Source organism: Rhizopus delemar, genomic scaffold (genome assembly GCF_000149305.1).
Source record: "Rhizopus delemar RA 99-880 supercont3.14 genomic scaffold, whole genome shotgun sequence".
Taxonomy (NCBI): Eukaryota; Fungi; Mucoromycota; class Mucoromycetes; order Mucorales; family Rhizopodaceae; genus Rhizopus; species Rhizopus delemar.
In genome coordinates this window covers 175,526-196,757 of record NW_027137840.1, presented here as the reverse complement: position 1 = coordinate 196,757, position 21,232 = coordinate 175,526, and the positions used below count along the sequence as shown (strand labels likewise).

General features: G+C 37.4%; 8 protein-coding genes across 8 annotated transcripts; 3 read left to right on the top strand and 5 right to left on the bottom strand.

Annotated features, from left to right (window-relative positions):
* Window positions 1-96: 96 nt before the first annotated feature.
* Window positions 97-3,179, bottom strand: RO3G_14416 (uncharacterized protein; the record flags this gene model as incomplete). Its single annotated transcript, XM_067669000.1, has 3 exons — window positions 97-1,729; window positions 1,788-2,607; window positions 2,654-3,179. The coding sequence occupies 3 exons, from the start codon at window positions 3,177-3,179 to the stop codon at window positions 97-99; spliced, it is 2,979 nt and encodes a 992-aa protein (XP_067525101.1).
* A 460-nt stretch (window positions 3,180-3,639) lies between these two features.
* Window positions 3,640-6,002, bottom strand: RO3G_14415 (uncharacterized protein; the record flags this gene model as incomplete). The annotated part of the gene is made up of 3 exons (XM_067668999.1): window positions 3,640-5,594; window positions 5,647-5,745; window positions 5,789-6,002. 3 exons carry the CDS (start codon window positions 6,000-6,002, stop codon window positions 3,640-3,642), a joined length of 2,268 nt encoding a protein of 755 aa, XP_067525100.1.
* Window positions 6,003-6,394: 392 nt separating this feature from the next.
* On the bottom strand, window positions 6,395-7,452 carry RO3G_14414 (uncharacterized protein; the record flags this gene model as incomplete). Its single annotated transcript, XM_067668998.1, has 2 exons — window positions 6,395-7,191; window positions 7,374-7,452. The coding sequence occupies 2 exons, from the start codon at window positions 7,450-7,452 to the stop codon at window positions 6,395-6,397; spliced, it is 876 nt and encodes a 291-aa protein (XP_067525099.1).
* Window positions 7,453-10,391: 2,939 nt separating this feature from the next.
* Window positions 10,392-11,861, top strand: RO3G_14413 (uncharacterized protein; the record flags this gene model as incomplete). The annotated part of the gene is made up of 6 exons (XM_067668997.1): window positions 10,392-10,407; window positions 10,472-10,603; window positions 10,654-11,472; window positions 11,528-11,628; window positions 11,680-11,745; window positions 11,799-11,861. 6 exons carry the CDS (start codon window positions 10,392-10,394, stop codon window positions 11,859-11,861), a joined length of 1,197 nt encoding a protein of 398 aa, XP_067525098.1.
* A 708-nt stretch (window positions 11,862-12,569) lies between these two features.
* Window positions 12,570-13,190, bottom strand: RO3G_14412 (uncharacterized protein; the record flags this gene model as incomplete). The annotated part of the gene is made up of 2 exons (XM_067668996.1): window positions 12,570-12,818; window positions 12,867-13,190. The coding sequence occupies 2 exons, from the start codon at window positions 13,188-13,190 to the stop codon at window positions 12,570-12,572; spliced, it is 573 nt and encodes a 190-aa protein (XP_067525097.1).
* Window positions 13,191-15,309: 2,119 nt separating this feature from the next.
* RO3G_14411 (uncharacterized protein) lies at window positions 15,310-15,846 on the top strand (the record flags this gene model as incomplete). The annotated part of the gene is made up of 1 exon (XM_067668995.1): window positions 15,310-15,846. One exon carries the CDS (start codon window positions 15,310-15,312, stop codon window positions 15,844-15,846), a length of 537 nt encoding a protein of 178 aa, XP_067525096.1.
* A 1,313-nt stretch (window positions 15,847-17,159) lies between these two features.
* Window positions 17,160-17,685, top strand: RO3G_14410 (uncharacterized protein; the record flags this gene model as incomplete). Its single annotated transcript, XM_067668994.1, has 4 exons — window positions 17,160-17,286; window positions 17,344-17,392; window positions 17,451-17,562; window positions 17,617-17,685. 4 exons carry the CDS (start codon window positions 17,160-17,162, stop codon window positions 17,683-17,685), a joined length of 357 nt encoding a protein of 118 aa, XP_067525095.1.
* Window positions 17,686-18,122: 437 nt separating this feature from the next.
* RO3G_14409 (uncharacterized protein) lies at window positions 18,123-20,216 on the bottom strand (the record flags this gene model as incomplete). Its single annotated transcript, XM_067668993.1, has 6 exons — window positions 18,123-18,752; window positions 18,810-18,858; window positions 18,969-19,133; window positions 19,232-19,873; window positions 19,937-20,018; window positions 20,072-20,216. 6 exons carry the CDS (start codon window positions 20,214-20,216, stop codon window positions 18,123-18,125), a joined length of 1,713 nt encoding a protein of 570 aa, XP_067525094.1.
* Window positions 20,217-21,232: the final 1,016 nt, after the last annotated feature.

Below are 21,232 nucleotides of genomic sequence, written 5' to 3'. Positions count from 1 at the left end.
GGTAAAAGAACAAGTGCTTTTATTAATAAATAATACGAAATGTATACAAAATTACGAAAGGTATGTGTATGAGGATATGTGCGTGTGTGTACTTTATCAATCGTGAAGTATAGAATGTGCTTTTTCAACACATTTCACCAAAGCTTCATGTTTTGCTGCATTTTCATCTTCATCTTCTTTCAAATCACCACCTTCTTCCTTTTTTGACTGACTAGCAAGAAATTTCTTGAGTTGTTTGAGTTTCTTTACGATGAACTTGGCTTCTCCAAATGACTTTAAATAAGGATCACGCAAAATCATCTTTTTCAAGGCAGCAGCACACTCCTTTGCTTGTGTCTTGATTTTATTGTCCTCTTCAAAACGTATCGCCATCGTCCATGCCTCCAAACCGATCAGTGAAACAACGCATTCAGCAAGGGATAACACGGTCGACTCCAAATCATTCACTCTGTCTTTTTCCTCATCCTCTATAAATCGTTTCAATCGTTCTGCATTTCTCAATTCAGTCAATCCTTGTTTTTGCTTTTCGGAATCTGGATGACGCACCAAGGCTGATCCTACCAAGGTACGAAGCATTGTCTTTTTGATGATTTCATCCGATTGATTTAAAGTCGATCGCTGCAAAAGGGATCTGGAGGTCATGGAACGAGGCACACGTTGGATGAGACCCGGCAAATGTCTTTCGACCTGATCCGTCTTGTTCTTCCAAAGTGCCTCGACCACGGCGCCCAACGTGGCGAACCAGTGAACCAGCCTTTGTTCATCGCCTCCTTCTTCTTCTTCATAAGGTTCTGTCAACAGCATGAGGGTCTCAAACCCATCGTGACTCTCCAGCTCGGCATCTGATTCGTTCCCATCTTCCTCGTCCTCTTCATCTTCCGTAGGATTGCCTTGGAGGGCCATGAGAGACACCAGTCTTTCGAATTGAATACGCAAGTGATCCAACAGATGCAGCGTGGACAGCATCATCACGGGCACAAGCACAGGCGCCGTATAAGACAGACACAGTCCCTCTTTCATCGCCTGCTGATTTTCCAAGATCTCGAGCGTCTCTGACCAAGCGCGCGTCTCAGGGATAGACCGAATCGAACCGTGTGCTTGCACGGGGTGCATCCAAGCCAAGGCAAGCATCCAGCCAGAGCCTTCTTCCACCTTTTTTGGCGCGCCATCAGCCGCTTGATCCCAAAGATAGTCTGCCAATTTTTTGGCCGGGGAAAAAGACGTAGTGGTGAGTTGCAGAGCGGCTGTGGCATAAGCTCTGGTGCGAGTTTGGTTGTCATCGTCCTCATCCAGTAAATCCACCTGATTGATCATGTTCAGACAGGCATAGATCTTTATGAGCGTAGAGGCTCCTTGGAAACAAAGGATCTCATTCAGCTTGATCCATCGACAAACTTGAGCCCATGCTTGTTCTTCTGATTCGTGATGGTTGTAGAGAACGTCATAGCTCAGGACATGATGGAAAAAAAAACGAGTGGCTTCCTTGATCAACAATAGAAAGGTGAAAAAGGAGTTGGTGGGGAGAAGAGGTCGAGGATGGTTGAGGATGGAATACATCTGTTTGCATTTCAATTCGCCTGGGCTTGTCACGTTGCTATTGGGGGATTGTTGTCTTTTTGTGCGACGAGCGACGCGTTTGAGTTTGATTGATTTGAAGAACAATGTTTTGAACAAGGGTAAACATAATTGAATGAGACAAGCAACAAACATCAAGGTTTTCAATGTCGACCTACAAACAACAAGAGGATCAGCATCTTTAGGCTAAAAGTACACTTGCATGTATTTACCAAAAACTGTCAAATTGAAAGAATGAAAAGGACACTGTGGCTGCATTCACATCTTGCTTTGTTAAATTATTGTCAACACCAGGTGCTCTAGAGACATGGTGATGTTCAGAGTTTCCGGTTGTAGTCAGTGGTGACGTAGAAAAAAGAGAGATGGCCATGAACATGGCCATAAAGACACGGTTTGGCGTCAAGGCAGGTGGTGTCACTGGATCAGGAGAGGAAGGTGAGGACTCATACTCATCCGAATGATTACTGTACTTTGTTCTCTTTCTATCATTCTTCTTTCTTGACTGTATTTCCTGCTTTTGAAACTCACGTTCCAGTAGGTGCTGTCGACGTAATTCTTGTTCTCTTTGCTGCTTTTGTAAATGGTACTGCTGCAAGATCTCTGATCCTCCAGGTAATTGAACCAGGATGTTTTGCAGCGCACCGTTTTCTCGTCTGATGTGTTCACCCGTTCTCTTGAGATGATTGATGTATTCTGTCGCCTTTCTCAAAATGGTGGCCTTGTTGAGTTTCGTAGCGACGGCCACACCATCAAGATATTCCTCTCCGTCTTCCGAATCCTCTTCTTCATTGTTCTTGTGAGGTCGTTTTTTATTGTGATTGACTTTGGCATACAAAAGCGCGGGAACAGCATTTTTCAATTCGGTGATACGATCATTGATATTGTTCCTGTAACGTCTTTCGATAGCATTATGAGCCGTCTTTTTCTGTTGACGTCCTCCAGCCGGATGAGTGGCCGAACTGCTGTTGAGGACTGCATTGACTGCGTTATTGACTGTGTTGATTGATTTTAAACGTTGAATGGGGATTTTTCCTATAGAATGAACGATTAACTTTAGTCCCTTGTTAATCTGTCCTACCTTGTGGCTGATCCAAGTTATCCCAATTGATAAAGTTCATGTTGGATGGAGTACTGACACTTGCTGTTGGTGTGTCTGTTAATTTCGGAGATTGATTTTTAATGCCACTAGGGTGGATATTTTCTTGCTGTTGTTTAGAAAGATCTTCTAAAGTAGTATATTCTTCTTGTTTGATTGAGTCATCTTGTAATTTGGTATTATTAGCCGATTCATTTATATAATTTTCTTGTTGTGTTGTAGGCATCATGTCATCTAAAGATGCATAAAATAAAGAACCATCATTGAATTGATTACTGCTGTTGTTGTTCATAAACATTGACTGATTATTATTTAATAATTGATAATTCAACATTGTATTTCTATTATTGGGTGATAAATACTTGTCAAAGTCTTGCCAATTTTCTTGTTGTTGAAGAGCAGCCTGTGCTTGTTGTTGTAATTCAAAATCAAATTGTGAAAGAGAAAAGTAAGGATCTTCATTATTCTCTGTCAAGAAATCGACTGGAAAAGTTGTGAACGTTTCCATCTTTTTATAAATAAAGAAAAAAAATTGAAAAAGAAAAAAGAACAAAAAAAAATATTTTTTGCTTTCTTCTTCATTTACTTATTTAGAATTTCATTAGCCCCGCAGATTTTTACAAAATGGCCTGATTTTTTTTTTTTTTTTTTTTTTTTTTGAATTCATTGTTAGATTTTCAATGAGGATGAATTTGTAAGGATATCTTTATATTTGATAAGAAATGAATGAGATGAATTACAAGCTGTAGCTAATGAACTTTTTTTTGTATAAAATTTTTTATTTTTTTTTTTATCTGTTTGATGTGTATGACAAAGATTACAAGATTTAGCATTTTTACATAATCAGCAACAGCTATCATTTATCCGCTTCAGATCGGACACAAGAATAATTTTCCCATTTTATTATTGTTTTGTAGATTACAAATGGAACTTTTTATTTATATAAGAAGGCTATTGATAACAGACAATCAAGCTTCAACTGAACCTAAATCTCCATCAGACACAACCCGAACAATTTCTAACTCTCGTGTTCTTTGATTCAATGCGGCCTTTACTGCTTCATGAATGGATGTAAAAAAATATGGGAATCGATATTGAATGCTGGCAAATTGATCTTCTTCATCACTGTGACCACAGCGACTACCGGATTCAACTGTGTCATCCACAGAGCTCACGTCATCCACTGGATTACGATGGCTCATAAAGTTCAAATGAACAAATCGCTTGCTTTCTTTCTTCACCTCTACTTGCTCAATCTTCACTTCTTCGAATCCCTTCTTTTCTTCTTTTGACCACTGACGTTCTTCTTTTTCTTCTTTACGTGACAGATCAGAGAGAAACTGACCGGTGAGAGGATGACGACGCTGTGTGCCAAAGCCGGCAAACAGCAGACACTGACGCACTGTAGGCGAATAGCTCATCACGATATACCAACGCACCTGCACGCCTGCATATCTGTCCAACTGGGCTGATGTGTCCATCAAGAGTTCCATGCTTGAATAATCCATCTGATGAACACCCGAGAGATCCAGTACGATCGCTTCCAGCACGGGCAGCTCGCGTTCTTTTTGGATGCTGACCGCCTGATTCCACGGGCGATCACCGACCTTTTCAGCCAGGGGTTGGCCCTGTCGTGTGGTCTTTTTGACTTGGTCGATCAAGGCCTCAAAGAGAAAGGTACTGTTTTGAAACAGGAGACTTTCCTGTGGTTGAAAGCAGAGAATGGAAGGGTGGATGGGTTGTAGGTGAAGCGAGGGATGGTGATCTGCAGGGAAATACAAATCGGTTGGTTCGAGTCGGGTCAGGAAGGCATGTCGAGGTCGAGCGATTCGGTAAAGTTGGACGACAAGTGAGATGGCCACCGGTACATAGACACTCACATCCATTCGGGTAAAGAGTGAGATGATATAAGCAGAGGCAAAGATCAATAGCTCTGAAGGGTGTACATCCCAAAAGCGTTTCCAGACCTTTGGACCCGAGATCAAATCCGTTACAGCATGTGCAATGATGGCTGCCAGGGAGGCATTTGGAATAAATGTGAACGCGGGCGTAAAGACATAGATCGAGACGATCACGATCAGGCCCACAAAGAAACTGGTGAGTGGTGTACGCGTTCCAGATTTGGACATGACCGCCGTACGTGAAAAGGCACCTGTGCCAGGATAAGCACCAAAGAAGGAACCAAAGATGTTGGACAGACCGATGGTGAAGACCTCTTGGCTCATATTGACCTTATAATCAGCCATTTTACCCAGACTTGAAGAGATCGCACCATGTTCCATGATGAGCAAGACAACGATGCTGATCAAGTCCGTACCAAAGTATCCCACTAAATCCATCTTGATCTTTGGTGGGCCCATATGTCCAAAACCAGCAGGGACAGTGCCAATGATAGTGAAAGGACTGATCTGACCGAATCGATGGATCATGAAACAGATGAGAGTACTAAAGACCAAGACGACTATACTTCGACTTGAATTGAAAAAGAACAAGAGATGGCGGTGCTGAGGGTATCGACGGGTAAGGTATTGTGAGAGATATTTAACAAAATACAAATAAAGGAGTGAGGTCAATCCAAAAGCAGCATCGATCGTGATCAGATTTAAACGAGCCAAAGTCTTTCCAAAGACAAGATAAGGTGCCTCGGTTGTATTGATACCTGGTATACCGAATATTTTACCAAACTGATTGATCAAGATTGACAACCCGCTTCCTGCCATAAAGCCAGCTATGGCTGGTTGACATATAAAATGAAACAATAAGCCTAGACGAAGTAATCCGATAGCCATGGCGATAAAACCAGCAAAGAGGGCAAGTAAAGTGGCTACATCCGACAGAGTCCATTCACCAGAGATATATTGTGGGGTCATTGTGAATTTCGTCATGAGCTGTCCAAGAAATAGGGACATGATGGCACTTGTTCCTGTGTTGTGAAACGTTAGTTTTTTTCCTTTTCTTGTTCTGTTCCTGATTACCTATGCTGACGTCTTTTGAGGTACCAAATAATGGATAGGTGATGACACCAATAAAACTAGTATAAAGACCATAAACAGGTGGAAGATTTGCCATTTTAGCTAAAATAAGAGTTAGAAATAGGATTAAAGAGTATGTGATTACCATAAGCTAAACTTTGAGGAATGACAAGAGTACCGACTGTGATAGCAGCTGTCAAGTCTCCAGAGAACCAAATCCAATTATAGTTTGGTAGCCATTCGATGATTGGAAACATATTCTTGAAGTAGGTCTTGATGTGCTTTGGTAAGTTCTTGGTGAAATCTTTCAACTGTTCACTGTGACTTGGTGACTGTGAATCAATATATAAAGCCTTCATTTCTATTAATAATAAAATAAAATAAAATAAAAATAAAAAAAAAAAAAAAAGAGCTTGCTTTTATTTCAACTGTTTGAGGCTAACTGTTTTATTACATTTATAATCCAAATGACAGTAAGTAGATGTGATCTAAGGGCTCCTACTGTTTGATGATGATTCCCATGACAACCAGACAAAGAAGGAAGGGATCTTACTTGCATATGCATACAATAGACGTCAAACCATATATACATTCTTCACTTATTCACTCTCATTCTCTTGCTCTCTCTTTTTTTATTAATAGCTGTATCACTTGGGTTCACATGAGTGTTCCTTTTTTTCTGTTTATGATGATTGAATAATGTGTGTGATCGATGATGTGATGCGTACATATGAGAAAATTAAGTCATTATTTATTGTTTTCTTGACAAGTAACTTTTTAAACTTTTTATATGGTCTGGTCCAGTTCCACAACATCCACCCACAAGAACACGGGAATCATAATCTTGTACACACTTTGAAAGTAAGAATCCAAATTTATCTTTAGCTAATTTGCATGACGAGTCCCAACTTCTTGCTACTGCATCCCATACTTCTCCTCCATCAGGATACAACAAGAGTGCCTTTTTATCTTCTTTCTCTTTATTGACCTCTACTATTCTGCTCACTAGTCTTTCAATATGTTGAGGCTTTGTACAGTTGACTCCTACAGCAAATACACAATCAAGCTTGTCAAATAAACTCAGCACGTACAGCAAATCTGTACCATCCGCAATTTGATGATCAGATCTACACTGGAATGCGACACCCACAGGTGGTAAGTCATTCATTTCTTTCATGATCTTTACAATTGCTTCTGCTTCTAATACAGAAGGAATTGTTTCAAACAACACAAAGTCCACACCCTTATTTCCTAAAAAGATCTCCAAGCGATCCTTGTGAAATTGAACTAATCGATCGATCGTGATATTGCCATAGTCACCAGTATACTCTGATCCATTGGCCAAGATTGCACCGTAACATCCTATGGATAGCGCAACCAATCTCTCTTCTTTATCTTCCGGGTGTTCTTTTCTAAATTCATCTCTTGCTTCACAAGCCAAGGATATACTCTTATTCATCAATTCAACACCGTGTTCTCTTGTATATCCAGCTTGAAGAAAGCCTTCTATAGAGGCTTGATAACTGCACGTCGTAGCCACATTGGCACCTGCTTCATAATATGATTTATGAACAGACTATATCAACATCAGCTTCTTTTTTCTCTCTCTCTCTCTCTCTCTTTCTTTTTTTACTTTAACAGCAACCGGGTCATCTTCTAAACACTGAGCGGACCATAACTTTCCTGTTGCTGAATAAGTGATATGAACGTGTCGAACGCGTACTACATACCTGACAAGTCCTTTTTAAACTGTTTTTCCAACTCGGTAGCAAATCCACCATCAAGAACTATAGGATACTGAAAACTCATTAGACTTGTTTTGTATAAAGAAAACAGAAAAAAAAAAAAATTAAAAAAAAAAACACTTAAAAGCTCAGTCTCAAAAATTTGTCATTATCCTTCAAAATGATGCCAAACTTGTCACATCTCAACTTTTTTAACTTTAGCCTCTTGTCTAAACATGAAATCGGTATCGATAAAGACGTCAATTTTCCTTTATGATTAACCTCTTTGAATCAAGATGATCTGAAAAAGACCAATATGACTATGAGCAATGTTTTATCCTAATTTGGAAGAGTCCTCTTTTATTGGATGATGCATTTTATAGATGAAACAATTAGCTTTTTTTTTTTCTGTAAATAAATATAATAAGAGTCACACGTCTGAGAGCAGTGTGAACCAAAAGAAATAGAGTGTAAGTGATGGAACATGCTAGTCAAGGTTGAGTCTGCCCCTTTTGAGGATGGCAAACTGCGACATAGCACGAGTGACCAACTGGATCAATAAAAGGAAAGCCGTCAATAGCAAACCTCCAATGGGCACGTCAGATAACCGACAGACCACAACAGCTGAGAGTCCAGAGATCAGTATTGTCAACAAAAGAAAGCCACTGAAAAAACCAGAGGATTGAGCTTACATCATCTTGAGTGAAAGTGAGGTGTGAACTAAAGAAATTAAAAGCGACTACCCATACTCTCCATTTCGTAGGACAGCGCACAAAGAGATGTAAGCCTTTAGTATGAACAGAGCAAAATTTACATTGTGAAGAGGTCAAACCGTTATCAAATTTTGAAAGAAGTGATTGGCTATAGAATTTACGGTGGAATAGACGATACAGCAAGCAAATTTTAAATAATCAACCCCTGATTGATACGATAAGCAAGCCACCACTTGATGTCCCATTCTACAACGTACACCACCGGTAACGTGGAATGGAAAGACGATAGTCTTTCAGACGTGTTACTTATCCCACATGAGCACTGCAACTACCCTCCAATCCTGATGGAAGTACAATAAATTGTCACCAAGGCGTTTTTGAAGCGCGTCATCCGCTATAGTATCGATGTGGGAGCAAACCACTGAATGTGATCTTTGCTGTGACTGGAGTGCAACCTAAGGACTTCCAGGGTACCTTCCAACCGACTAGCAAACCGTATATCCACTCTGCGAGCTGTATGTTTTGGGCAACAAACTACCTGCTACTTGCACCACAAACGTCCGTATCCATTGTGGATGAAATCGAATCGTCACTTGATCTGCTACTACCCTGTTCGGACGATCAAAAGGCAGTTTTCCTGTACTTTTTAAAATTCAAATTCTTTCCAGATTCTCAAGCTGCAAACATGGCTTCAATGACCGTCTGTACAGACCAGCCATGGGCTAAGAGATGAAGAGAAGACTCCAAATGGAATATATATGAAAAACGGACAAACATAAACCGTGCTAAACAAAGTCAACTTGAGGAAGATCAAAAATTACATCTTATTAGTTTTTCATGAAAAATCTACTGCTACAGTAATGAGACGATTGAGAGTTTAACAAGAACTTTTGATTTAGTTCACAAGAGCCTACAGCAGATAATTTCATAAAGAATGACTGTAACCTTACATTTAGACGAGTAGCGAAATATCCAGCCCGCTAGAAATGATCAAGCTGGGTTGGGTAAAAGATGGACTCAAACGAACAGGCACTATTTTTCCAACGAAGCTGGGTTTGACATCAATAGGAGACCGCAATACGGCCGTGCAGCCAGTGGTTCATCTGTAGTGGTCGTTATACCTTTCAATGCGAGCTGAAACGCACATGATCGTTGGAACCATACTGTTTTTAGGCATTGTAAATATAGTTAGAATTCTTCAGAATCCCAAAAAAAAAAAAATCAAAGTAGATGGTTCTCATAATAGAGAAACAGTCAAGCGTAAAAGAAGACAGACAAACTGAAACTGTAGCTGATCATTATATAACAAAGACTCTTGATCAAATGGATAAATTTCCACAAATGAAAGGACTTTATAGACAATGCGCCCATGCACACTTTTAATGAAATTCGAGATAGTGTAGATAGAAAAGGGTACGGGTGCTTTTATCTTCTCTCCTTACTCTTTCGAATTCAAGCCTATAAAACAATTTTGGTTTTCAGTTAAACATGTGAGATGCTCTCCATTCAGCGATAAGAAGACTTACAATTTAGAATTGCTGAATCATAAAAAGTTAGCTTTAAAGCACTATTAGAAGTTTTATACATCATTCTACTAAATGTCTCCCAACATGTCTGAATAAAAAACATCTTTAATAATCACGCACATTGGACAGATTAGCTCGCACTTTAAACGCACATTGAAATTGATTGTTCGCATATCGAGAATTTAATTACCGCAATATGGATTTGAGTCAGCGCAGTTTGCTACCCCATCTACTGTCCATGATCTTTTGGCTACAGTCACCCGATTCAAAGGGAAGTCCACTGGCAGCAATTCTTTAAACAAACAGCTGCCTTGGATGGTATTGTCAGCAACTAAATATAGAAAGAATGATTGAAATGAGCTGTTTATAATTCTTTATCTTTTGTATTTTTATAACTCACTGTTTCATGTGTTTTTAAACATTTACTTTTATAAATAAAATTAAAACCCAAACGGGCGCATGATAATCTAGTTTCATCGTTTTTGCTCGGGTTAGATCAAGAAATGAGTGAAAAAAGTGAAAATCCCTTATGGGATCATGAGTAAAGACGTGTGGGGTCACTGTTTAATACACTTGCATCATTTTTAATCCTTGTGCTCTTTTTAATAAACATTAAGGTTTTTTATCCATAAAAAAAAAAGAAAAAATTAATTAAATTGTTAATTTTACTTGCAAATCAGTCACAGCCAAAAAGATTTTTGTTTCAATCCTTTTGTCCCCAAGCCCTTTTTTTTTTTTTTTTTTTTTTTTCTATACAACAAAATAGATAATCTTATTTTCCACTCATGGATCAACAAGCAGGTAAAAGCAATTACTATTTCTTCTATAAAGTATACCTTCTTTTATATTAACTCATGTTGTCTAGTTGAAATAAAAAACAAGAAAGTGATAGCACCCACTCCACAAAATACACCCATCAACACAGCCCCCATAAGCTCACAATCCATTCCTGCTGTGCCATCTATTTCTGAAGAAATTGAAACGATTAGTACTCCAGGTAAATAAGATATAAAACAAGGTGAAAGAAAGACTAACGAATTGCAAAAGGTGTTTCTGGTTCAAGTAATCCTGCTTTGATGAGCATGCTTCAAGGTCGATTAGGTAATCTTGTGAACGAACCACTTCCTGCTGTTGTCCAACGTCGTATCAACGGTCTCAAATACCTTCAATCAAAGCATGCTGAGCTTGAAGGCGAGTTCCAAAAGGAGGTCTTGGCGTTAGAAAAGAAATACCTGGAACTCTACCGTCCGTTATACGACAAACGTGCTCAGGTGGTCTCTGGTCAATATGAACCTACAGAAGAAGAAGTGACTGCTGGTGCCAAGGTGGATGAAGAAGAGGAAGCGGAAGAGAAGACAGAGGAGGAGGAGGAGGTGACGGATGAGGATGTGATGGGTATTCCTGAATTTTGGTTGACTGCCCTCAAGACCCATCCTCAGATCGGAGAGACGATCACGGATGAGGACTGTGAAGCCTTGAAGCACCTGGTTGACATCCGTCTCAGTTATCTCGAAACACCTGGCTTTAAGCTCGAATTCGAATTCTCTGAAAATGACCACTTTACGAACTCGGTATTGACCAAGACCTATTATTATCAGGATAATGTGAGCGGTGGTGATTACGTGTACGATCGTGCTGAGGGATGTGAGATCAACTGGAAAGAGGGCAAGGATTTGACGGTGACGGTGGAAACCAAGAAACAACGTCATAAGGGTACCAACAAGACTCGTGTCGTCAAGCGTACTGTTCCTGCTGAATCCTTCTTCAACTTTTTCAACCCTCCTGTTCTTCCTGAAGATGATGAAGAGTTGGATGAAGAAGAAGCTGAAGGTTTAGACGCTAAATTAGAAGCTGATTATGAAATGGGTATCGTATAAGATAAAGACAAGCAAATGGAGAAGGGAACTAAAGTATTTTACAGGCGAAGAATTCAAGGAGAAGGTTATTCCTCATGCTGTTGACTTTTTCACTGGAAAGGCACTTGAATATGAAGATTATGAAGAAGGTTCTGATTTTGATGAGGTAAGAAATAGGCTTATTAAGAAATTTGATTTTTATGCGATTTGTTTGTAGGATGACTATCTTAGTGATGAAGATGAGGATGAGGATGATGACGATGATGACGATGATGAAGAAGTAGTAAGTCTATTCTTTATAAATTTGAATTGACCTAATCATGTATATTTCATTAGAAGCCTTCTAAAGCTGAGAGTGCTCCTGAAATGCAAACAGTCTTAATTTTCTTTTTTATATAAATACACTTGTACACTATCAAGCTCAACTATTTCTTTTTATTACAAAGAAAATAAATTCTTTATATTGATTCAGTCAACTAACAAAATGCCCATCATTCAGATTGTCCAAAAGAGGGAAAATATCTACCGGAGATAACAATGAGCTTTTACACACGCACACACATATATTTATCATTTGTATTAAACACGCTTTTTTAAAAAGATGATTCATATTATTTCCGCATGAAACATAGCGTTTACGTGTAGGAATCCTATTTGAACAAAAAAAGAAAAATGAGTCATCTCTCGTAAGCGTCATTGTCCAAAAAAAGATTGTATTAGGCATTTATGGGAAAATGCGCGGTATTACTTTAGTCCTGGTATTCACGTGCAAAGGTCGGAATGGAGTTTAAAAAAACAGCAAGATCAAAGATGAAGAGTGTAGATTTGGGTCGATAAAAAAAAAAGAGTGGAAGGGAGGGAGAGAGGAAAAGAAAGAGAGAAAGAGGGGAGAGAAAGCAAGAAAGAGTTTATAATTACACCAGAGCCCCTTACATGCTCATCATTGGAAAAGTGTGTATTAGAGTGGAGGAGAAGCAAGAGAGAGAGAGAGATTAGCATGTGTTTTATTTACACTAGATTACTTTTTAGGTTGACATATACAAAAACGCGATGAGAAAGAATAAAAGAATTATGAATACGATATATACAAGATAGAAGAGAGAGAGACTAGTAAGAATAATAACCAAGTTCATCATTATTTTTTAGTGGTTCATCAGCAGGCAAGTGAGCTAACCTTGCCTGAAGTTGAACCAGCTTGGTTGTCATGGAAGATCGTACGCTTTCACGTGAGACGGGGTCCAAAATATGCTCAAGTAGCTGCATGAACGCATTTGCACAGTCGTCTAATGCTTCACGCGCAGCAAGAAGGTCTCCAGAATAATAGAAGGATCCAACAGAATCCTCTGCAAAGTTAAGCTATGGACAGGATGAGTATGTGATGAACAATCAGGTTGTGAACCTTACCTCGTCAGCTGCTAGAATATACAGTGAATGAAGTCTTTCTAATTCTTTTGAAAAGTCGGTTGAAGAGATGCCTTCGAGTGTTGATATACTCTTTGTACGAAAGAAGGGCATCGCTTGTCGAAATTTATCAGCAATAGTCGTACTGGAATCATGTGTACCGACTGAACTGGTATCGCTTAATTTTCTTTTTGAACTGCCTTGACTTGGTTCTTTTGGTGAATAAATAACAGTGTCTGTTTGCTTTTGTTTGTTATCATCATTATGTTTGTTGGATAACTTGTTGATGATTGTATGTAGTTTTGATTTAAATACTGTTCCTGCCATAGGTAATGTTTTCATTGGTATTCGTAAATAACATAAAAGAAGAATGGAAAATATAAAGGAAAGAAATAAAAAAAAAAAAAAAATAGTTTCTTGGAAACTATTTATATCGGAAGTGAATTAATAATTAAAAAGAAAAACAAAGTGTCACAGTCGGTTAATATGTCAAACCCAATATATTCATGCGCATGAAAGGACCATTTCTCCTTTCGGATATTTAACTTTTGTTTTCCTTATCGGGAAATAAATTTAGTGTATAGCCATTCAATTTTTAATTTGAAAAGTACTGCGGACGTCGAAAAAGAAAGCGAGTGGTTTAATAAAGAAAAATCCAAAGAATTACTTTGCCACAAAGATATGTTTATGATTACACAAATGCTGTATGACTCTGCGCAAAGAGAGGATACAAGTTTAAAAATGAATTTATCGTAAAATGTATAATTTATGCTTTATTTATAACCATGAAATACTCTTTATTTGTTTGTGTAGATGGAATAAGAATTCATCTAATTGATTCAAGTGAATGATTGATTTACTTACATCACCACCGATGAATGACATGGATTTTCATCAAGTTATTAGAAATATGAGAATGATCCATGTTCTTTTACACATGATATGATTCACCATCAACAAGATGCTATACAAGGATATATACCCAAACCAATTTGAATACATAGCCTAATATCATTTAAAGATCCATCCTTTAGTTTTTTTTCTGTGGTTGCTTAAAAGTAGAGGATCCGAGTGGAATGGTGGTTTGTTTGATAAACACTACTATGGCAACCAAACAACCCCTTATTTGTACTTTTCAAGTAAAGTATCCCTTTTTTGGGAGGATAATAGTTTAGACGAACTTTTCCTTACCCTTTTATTGTGTCATCTTGAAGCAATCTCTTCATGTCAATTCCCCAGTGCATTAAATAAGAGAGAGAGAGAGAGAGAGAGAGAGAGAAAGTTGAGGTCATCCATTTTTAATCTCCACCTACTTCTTCCTTTCACTATTACATAACTCTTAAACTGCTTGCTTAGGATGACTGAGCCACTTTATTTACATTCTGACAATCATGTGTTGAAGTGTATGTTTGTACTGCGTCTTTAGAAACAATGTTGTAAGGTTAATTTGATGACCATTAAACTTCAGAGTACAATTTCTTATTTCTTGTACTCTGAATATGGGTTGAATAAGGGAAATTGGTAATAATAATTTATGCACAGTGGATAGCTCTATTCAAAAGTCAGACACAGCCAATAGTCTACATTTTCTGCATAAAGGAAAAAAAAAAGAAACTTGTTTTATTATAAATCATGTTTGTGAAACACACATAAATAGATGTCCTAATATAGATCATAAACCGACCATAAATAATGCATGGTCTCTATCGCCACATATCCACCTTTAACCTGCTCTGGAACAAATACAGTAAATCAACATATGAAGTCTGTTGCACGCTCTTTTTTTTTTTCCAACCCTTTCTCTCCTTTATTTTTCTACACAATTTCAAATCCAAGTATAAGTGTGACGATCTTCAACTGCTTCTTTTGGAATGAAGCCAACAGCGATCCTTACCTGCCTAATTTTATCTTTTTTTTTGCGCTCATTTCCCTTCTACTCCTTCTTTCCTCCCCTTTTTTTTTCATTTCTTTAGATAAAATAAATTGAAAGAATTCAAACAAGGTTCTTTTTCATGTTGAGTCAGTTTACTAAATGTAGTCTACACACATCACCTTGTTTATCATACAAACAATCCTTTCATTTTCTTTTATAACGAATGTAAACATAGTTTCTTTATCGTCCATGTATGCAGTGTACCTTTTTATTTTTTAAATCTGTTGGATAAAATGCTTTGTTTTGCATAAAGTCCTTTCTTGCCTATGATTCTTTCTTGATATCTGTTTATCTACCCTTCCCCTTTTTGTTTAATTAAAACAAAAGGCTCATATCTTTCTTTTTATCAAATCCTTTTCTTTCCCCCTTTTTTTTCTTTTTCGTTGTTTATTATCCACTCTTCATTCTCCCCATTTCCAATTTTTTTTGTCAATTAAACATTCCCCTTTTATTTGAGAACATCAAACAGTATTTAAAGAGACATTTCATTTCATTTCATTTTTTCTACATAAAATGGATCAACTCTATCAACACGATAAGTTCTTGCAAATCATCGAACAAGTCAAGTTGACCACCTATCATTATTGGGTTGGACTCTATGGCCCTCTCTTTTGGTTCATGTCAGCCATCCTTATGCGTTGGGATTTGGATAATAAATCAGTAGAAAAAGAATTTGATTTTATGGACAGTGTCGAATTCACCCCCTTGACAATCCATAGCGATCCTATACCTCCATGGCAATCCATTTCTAAACCAGAACAGCCATCCAGTGTTTATATCACCAACAGTAATCAGGCCAAGATCATCAACAACCATAACGACAGCAAGAAGCTCTCTGCCAAGTGTTCTTTTAAATCTCTCAAGGATCAACTCAGTTCCTGGAAGAAAAAGAATCCAGTTGATCCACTCAAAAAAAGACAACATTCAACTTCATCCTTACCCTCTAAAGAAAAGAAGATGCCCTTCTTGAGAAGGTTCAGTAGTAGTAGTGACGATAGTAATATTAGTAGTGATGATGCAACAGCAGTAAAAAAAAAAGTATTTTTATAAAACAATTAGTAAACCACAATCAATTCGAAAGTTAAAGTCATTTTTTTAATTTCTTTCCTATTCTTCATAATGTATGTTATCTGTTTATATTTGTGTTCTGGAATAAAAAATATAGTCTCTCTCTCTTTTTATCCTTTTTGTCCTTTTCAATACATACAAAAGAAAAGAAACATGTTTCAAAATAGTTTTGTTTATATTATTATTTACAATTGAAATCTCTGTTCTTCATCCTTCTAAACGAATCTAGTCAAAAACAAATTAGAATCAAGTTTTATTTTTTATTCTTATTTTGTACCTAAAATTATCACTTTGAACATAATAGTTGCCAATTTGTTTTTCGTCAGGCATCAATATAAAAGTCTGAGCAAAGTTTCGTTTTAAAGGATTATCTCCATATTTCACTGTGCCTGTAATGTTGATCAAGATACCGCAGGTTCCTTGTGCATTCATAGTTGCTGAAATAGGTTGACAATCATAAACATCCACTTCATGATGTGACATGGGTAAACGTCCAAGAAATTCAGAATACTGTTGTGCTCCAGAGAACGCATTACCTTTTTTTTTTTAAAAAAAAAAATCTGATTAATCTGTTTTACTCTCTGTGTTGATTTATTTTTTTTACCATTCCATAAAATAGCAGAATTATCTCTATACAAATTGCCCAGATTCTATTTGCTTATTAGTACAATGTCTTTTTTGATTACATTTAAATACGTACTTGACGTTGTGTATCGTAACTAGGGTAAAAGAACTGTATGAATTGCTCTGTGCTTCTTTCTGTTACGCTAACAACATCCATGATTTAAACAGTAGGGAGAAGAAGAAAAAAAAAAAAAAAAAAAAAAGAAATACAGCTGATATAAACAAATTTCACAGTCACAAAGGACGCAGCGAGATCAATAAGGCCCTTTGTAAAGCGAGTTGAATGGTGCATAAAGAGTCGTGAAATACAATGAAGGCCACTCATAGGAAGGTTTATACTTGCCATCAAGAATAACTTGCTACTTTCTTTGTTTAGAGAGCCTATAGCTTACAATTAAATGCTTGATTTTGAAAAGATTCATTTAGCAAAAGGACACAATCCATTCCCTTGTGTCTCTACAATAGAATAAAGTATGCTGTTGGATAGCAACACCAAGTGAAAAGGTTTACGATCGATATGAAGCAAAAGGGGAAAATCAAAATTAAATGTCAGTCATTACGTCATCCGCCCAACGTGAATGAATTACCCTGGCTGTGCTGCTGTCCAAAAAAAAAAAATCAGCAAACTGTAAACTTTTTTTTTTTTGTTTCTCTCTTAAATTACATATAAAATGGCCGCCCGTATTATCAGTTCTCAAATTGCTGCTTCCGTAAAGCGTACTGGTGTTCGTTTCCAATCCACTGCTGTTGATGGCGGTTTCGCTGCTCAACGTGATGCTGTCAAGAAGCATGCTGCTGGTAAATTTGAAATCCATCTTTTTTTAAAAAAAACAGTTGTTTAATTTCCTCCTATAGAATCTGCTGAGACTTGGAAGAAGATCTCCATTTTCGTTGTCATTCCTTCGTAAGACACATGGTTTGAAATTTAGATTTAAAAATGAGTTAACTTTTTTTGTATATAGTCTCATCGCTGCTTCTGCTAATGCTTACAACCTTTACGCCACTCACATTGAGCACCAACAACACCACCCCAGGGAATGGGTTAAATACCCTTACATCAACTTCCGTGGAAGAGTAAGATTTCCTAAAATAATTTAAATGTGGTTGCTGATTTCAATTTTCTTGTAGGACTTTTTCTGGGGCAGAGAATCCCTCTTCTTCAACCCCAAGGTTAACCTTTCTGCCAAGGACGAATAAATAAGTTTTCGATGAGACCACATACACAAAAAAAAAATACAATTTTTTGTTATAAATAATAATTCCTTGTTATTACTACTATAAATGTGGTTGTGTTTTTTTATTTTTATTATTATTATTTGCATCATTTTTTGTTTTATAAATGATATATCAAGCCAATAGATGTATGTGGATGGTGTATATGTGCGAGCTACAAAAAAAAAGGAGGGAAACATTTTTCACTGAATGTGTGTGTGTGTGTGTGTGTGGTGGGTGTGATGTGTGAAAAATGTAAATGATTTATTAAGGTTATTTTCAATAACCTTTACTAATAGAGTCATAACTCCATATTCTTGCACGATTATCACCCGAACCTGTTGCAAATAAAGGTTTACCGGATGGACTAATGGCAACTGAAATGACTATAAACCGTGGTTTAATATGATAACATAAGCATCCTATTTTTGACTATTACCTGAATTCTTGTGTCCTTGTAACATAAACTGTGTTTGTCCCGTACGTGGATCCCAAAACTGTACGCCACGATCTTTTGAACCAGAGACAACCCAACGTCCATCGGGTGTGCATCCAACCGACAAGACAAAATCCTTATGTCCGGTAAAGGTCATCTTACATGGCCCCTTTGCTCGATCGATATTCATCCCACGTCCTTCATTGGTACCCAACTGCCACAGCTTGAGTGTCTTGTCCAAACTACCACTGACAAGCATCTTACCATCAGGCATGAATGCTACCGAATACACACTATCCTTATGTCCCTCTAATCTTTCGAGCAAAATACCATTATGCGTATCCCAGATGCGAATCATCTTGTCTAGACTGGCTGCTGCAATGATACGACCATCCGGTGAAAAGGCCACACTGGTCACACCAGGGTCCTTTTGATCATTATCAGAGATACGAAGCACTTGAAGACATTTGCCATCGGCCATACTCCATATTCTTGCTGTGCAATCTCCCGATCCAGACGCAATCAGGCGACCGTCTCGACTGAAGTCTAGAGAATAGATATCCTGATGATGGCCGCTCAAGATGTTTCTGATCCGTTTACTGGCAATATCCCAAATCTAACAATGAACGGCGTAAGCAATCAGCCTATCCCCACCGTCATTTACAACACTTACCCTAATCTGTTTATCTTCGGCACCCGTAGCAAGGTAATTACCGTCAGGACTAAAACAAACAGAACGAATATATAAATCGCCTTCTGCTTTGATAGTTTCATCTTTTAATACACTATCACTGGGTTAGCAACACAGCCTGTTGTTTAGCAAACAACTTACGCGACTCTTTGAGAGGTAACAACGTCATAAATAAAAGTGGCATGATTACAACCAGCCGCCATGAAGCGACCATCAGCGCTAAACTTGACACAACAAACCACACTGGTATGTTCCATCGTGTGCATCAAGTCCACCTTCAGCTGACGAGGTGCTTTCGGATTAAATCTATACAAAAGAAAGATGAGTCATGTTTTTCTCTTCAGGCCCAAAAAAAAAAAAAAAAAAAAAAAAAAAAAAAAAAAAAAAAAAAACACGGTCTTTACAACGCAAACCAATCTTGTCCTTCTATCTTCATATTCGCTGGTACGTTATCAGGATCATAATCTGCCAGGTTACCTGATCCACTTGTATTTGTCGGGCTTGCTACTCTATTGGTGGATGCAGGACGGACCATGGCGGATTGTAATTGCTGCTGCTGCTGCTGCTGCTGAGGCGTAGGAGGTGGAGGTGGATGCAGTGAGGTACTGGAAGCAGAAGAATTTGATTTACGCTTGGATTCCACGGGTTGTGGAGGGGGGACAGCCGGACGATAGCCGTACTGGCCCCATTCAGGTCGCGGTGTGGGTATACCTCTGTTGGGCGACTGACCATAGGAGGGTTGTCCGTTTAGATAGGTCGAGGCTGGATAATGAGGCGACTGTTGAGAGTGTTGACTTGGTGATCTTTCAGATACTTGTGGAGGTAGTGGGGGTGGAACGGCTAAGCCAGGTGGTGGTTGAGCATTCATGATACCTCCAAAATAGTTTGAACCAGGACCGATGTTAGGTGGAGGATGTGGATGTTGTGTTGATGGTTGAGAAGAAGGTGGAAGTGAAGGAGGAGGATGCATTGGCATGCCTGAAGGACCATTAGAAGAGATGCGTGACTCGATTTGTTGACGAAGCCGAGCAATTTCGTCTTCATATCTATCGTGCAAAAAAAAAAAAAGGATAAGGATGTGCAACAAAGAGATAAGTGAACCAGCTTACTGTTTCTTTTGTGTTTGTTGGGTACGTTCAAGTTCCAGTAAGCTTTGTTGAAAACTGTTCATTTCAGAAATCTGTTGATTCACTATAAAAATAGAGATTAATATTAAAAAAAAAAGATTGCTAAATTTAATTTACTTTTATGCTCAAAGTCATCTCTTTGTGTTTTGCAAAGAAAAAGCTCTTGTGCTAATTGATCAAATTCATTTCTTATTGTTTCCAGCATTTCTACAATGCGACTTTGTGGTGCAGGCACCATTGGGCGATGATTATAAACTGACATGATTTAAGTAAGAAGAAAAGAAAAAAAAAAAAAGAAAAGAAAAAGCTAATCTCTGTCCAAGTTAGAAAAAATAATATTTTTACGCGTTTCACTAAGTTTGATATTTCTACCCTTTTGTTCTGTTTTCTATTAGTGTTAAAATGTCTTTGTATACTTTCTGACCAAAAAAAAAAAAATATAAGTGTTCTCTTGTTCTCTTTTTTTCTGTTGTTATAAAAGCCAAAAAGAATTTCAACGAAAAGGGGAAAAAAAAAAAGACCTCAAAAAATACGACCCAAAAAAATAAAGTTCACAAGCGGGGATGTTTTAACCTATCACGTGTAGCTTCAATGACCGCATTAGACATTGAAACTTTAAGCAAAAAAGGCTTGTTAAATTTTCTTATTCGCTTCGTTCTAGAGTAAATTTTTTGCAGGTAAATCAATTAAATGAATGATTGCGTAGATTTTAAACTTTATATTTTTTACTTTGACTTCAAGTGTGTAAGTTGTCTAGCGGCTGCACCGGAATTGAAACCGAAAAGCATTGACAAATAAGCAATGACCATGAGTGACTTTTGATCTTTATAATGATTGGCTAAAATAGAAAATATTTTTTTGGTTGATTTTGTGAAACTTTGTTTTCTTACTCAATCACTTTATAAATCAACCGTTTTTTTTTTGCATTTAAAATCATAAATTACTTAATAAATCATAATTTTCTGGCCTTTATGTTTAGCCGCGTTCATTTTGACTTTTTTTTTTTTTGCTTTTGAGGAAATTGAGCCTTCGAAGTAGAAGGTCCGACCACATTATATAAAAAAAGACTTAGTGATGACAATAAAGCATTTTAGTAATACTATTTTGATATTTCCATACAAGTAACATCTTTTCTGAACAAGTCACTTAAATATTTTATTAGAAATGAATTACCAGTGTGGAATTATGACAAGCATACATCTTTTATGTTTATGATTTAGTTATGTAAATATTAATTTAAAAGGTTGTTTATTGTAAAGTTCATTAAAGGAAAAAATA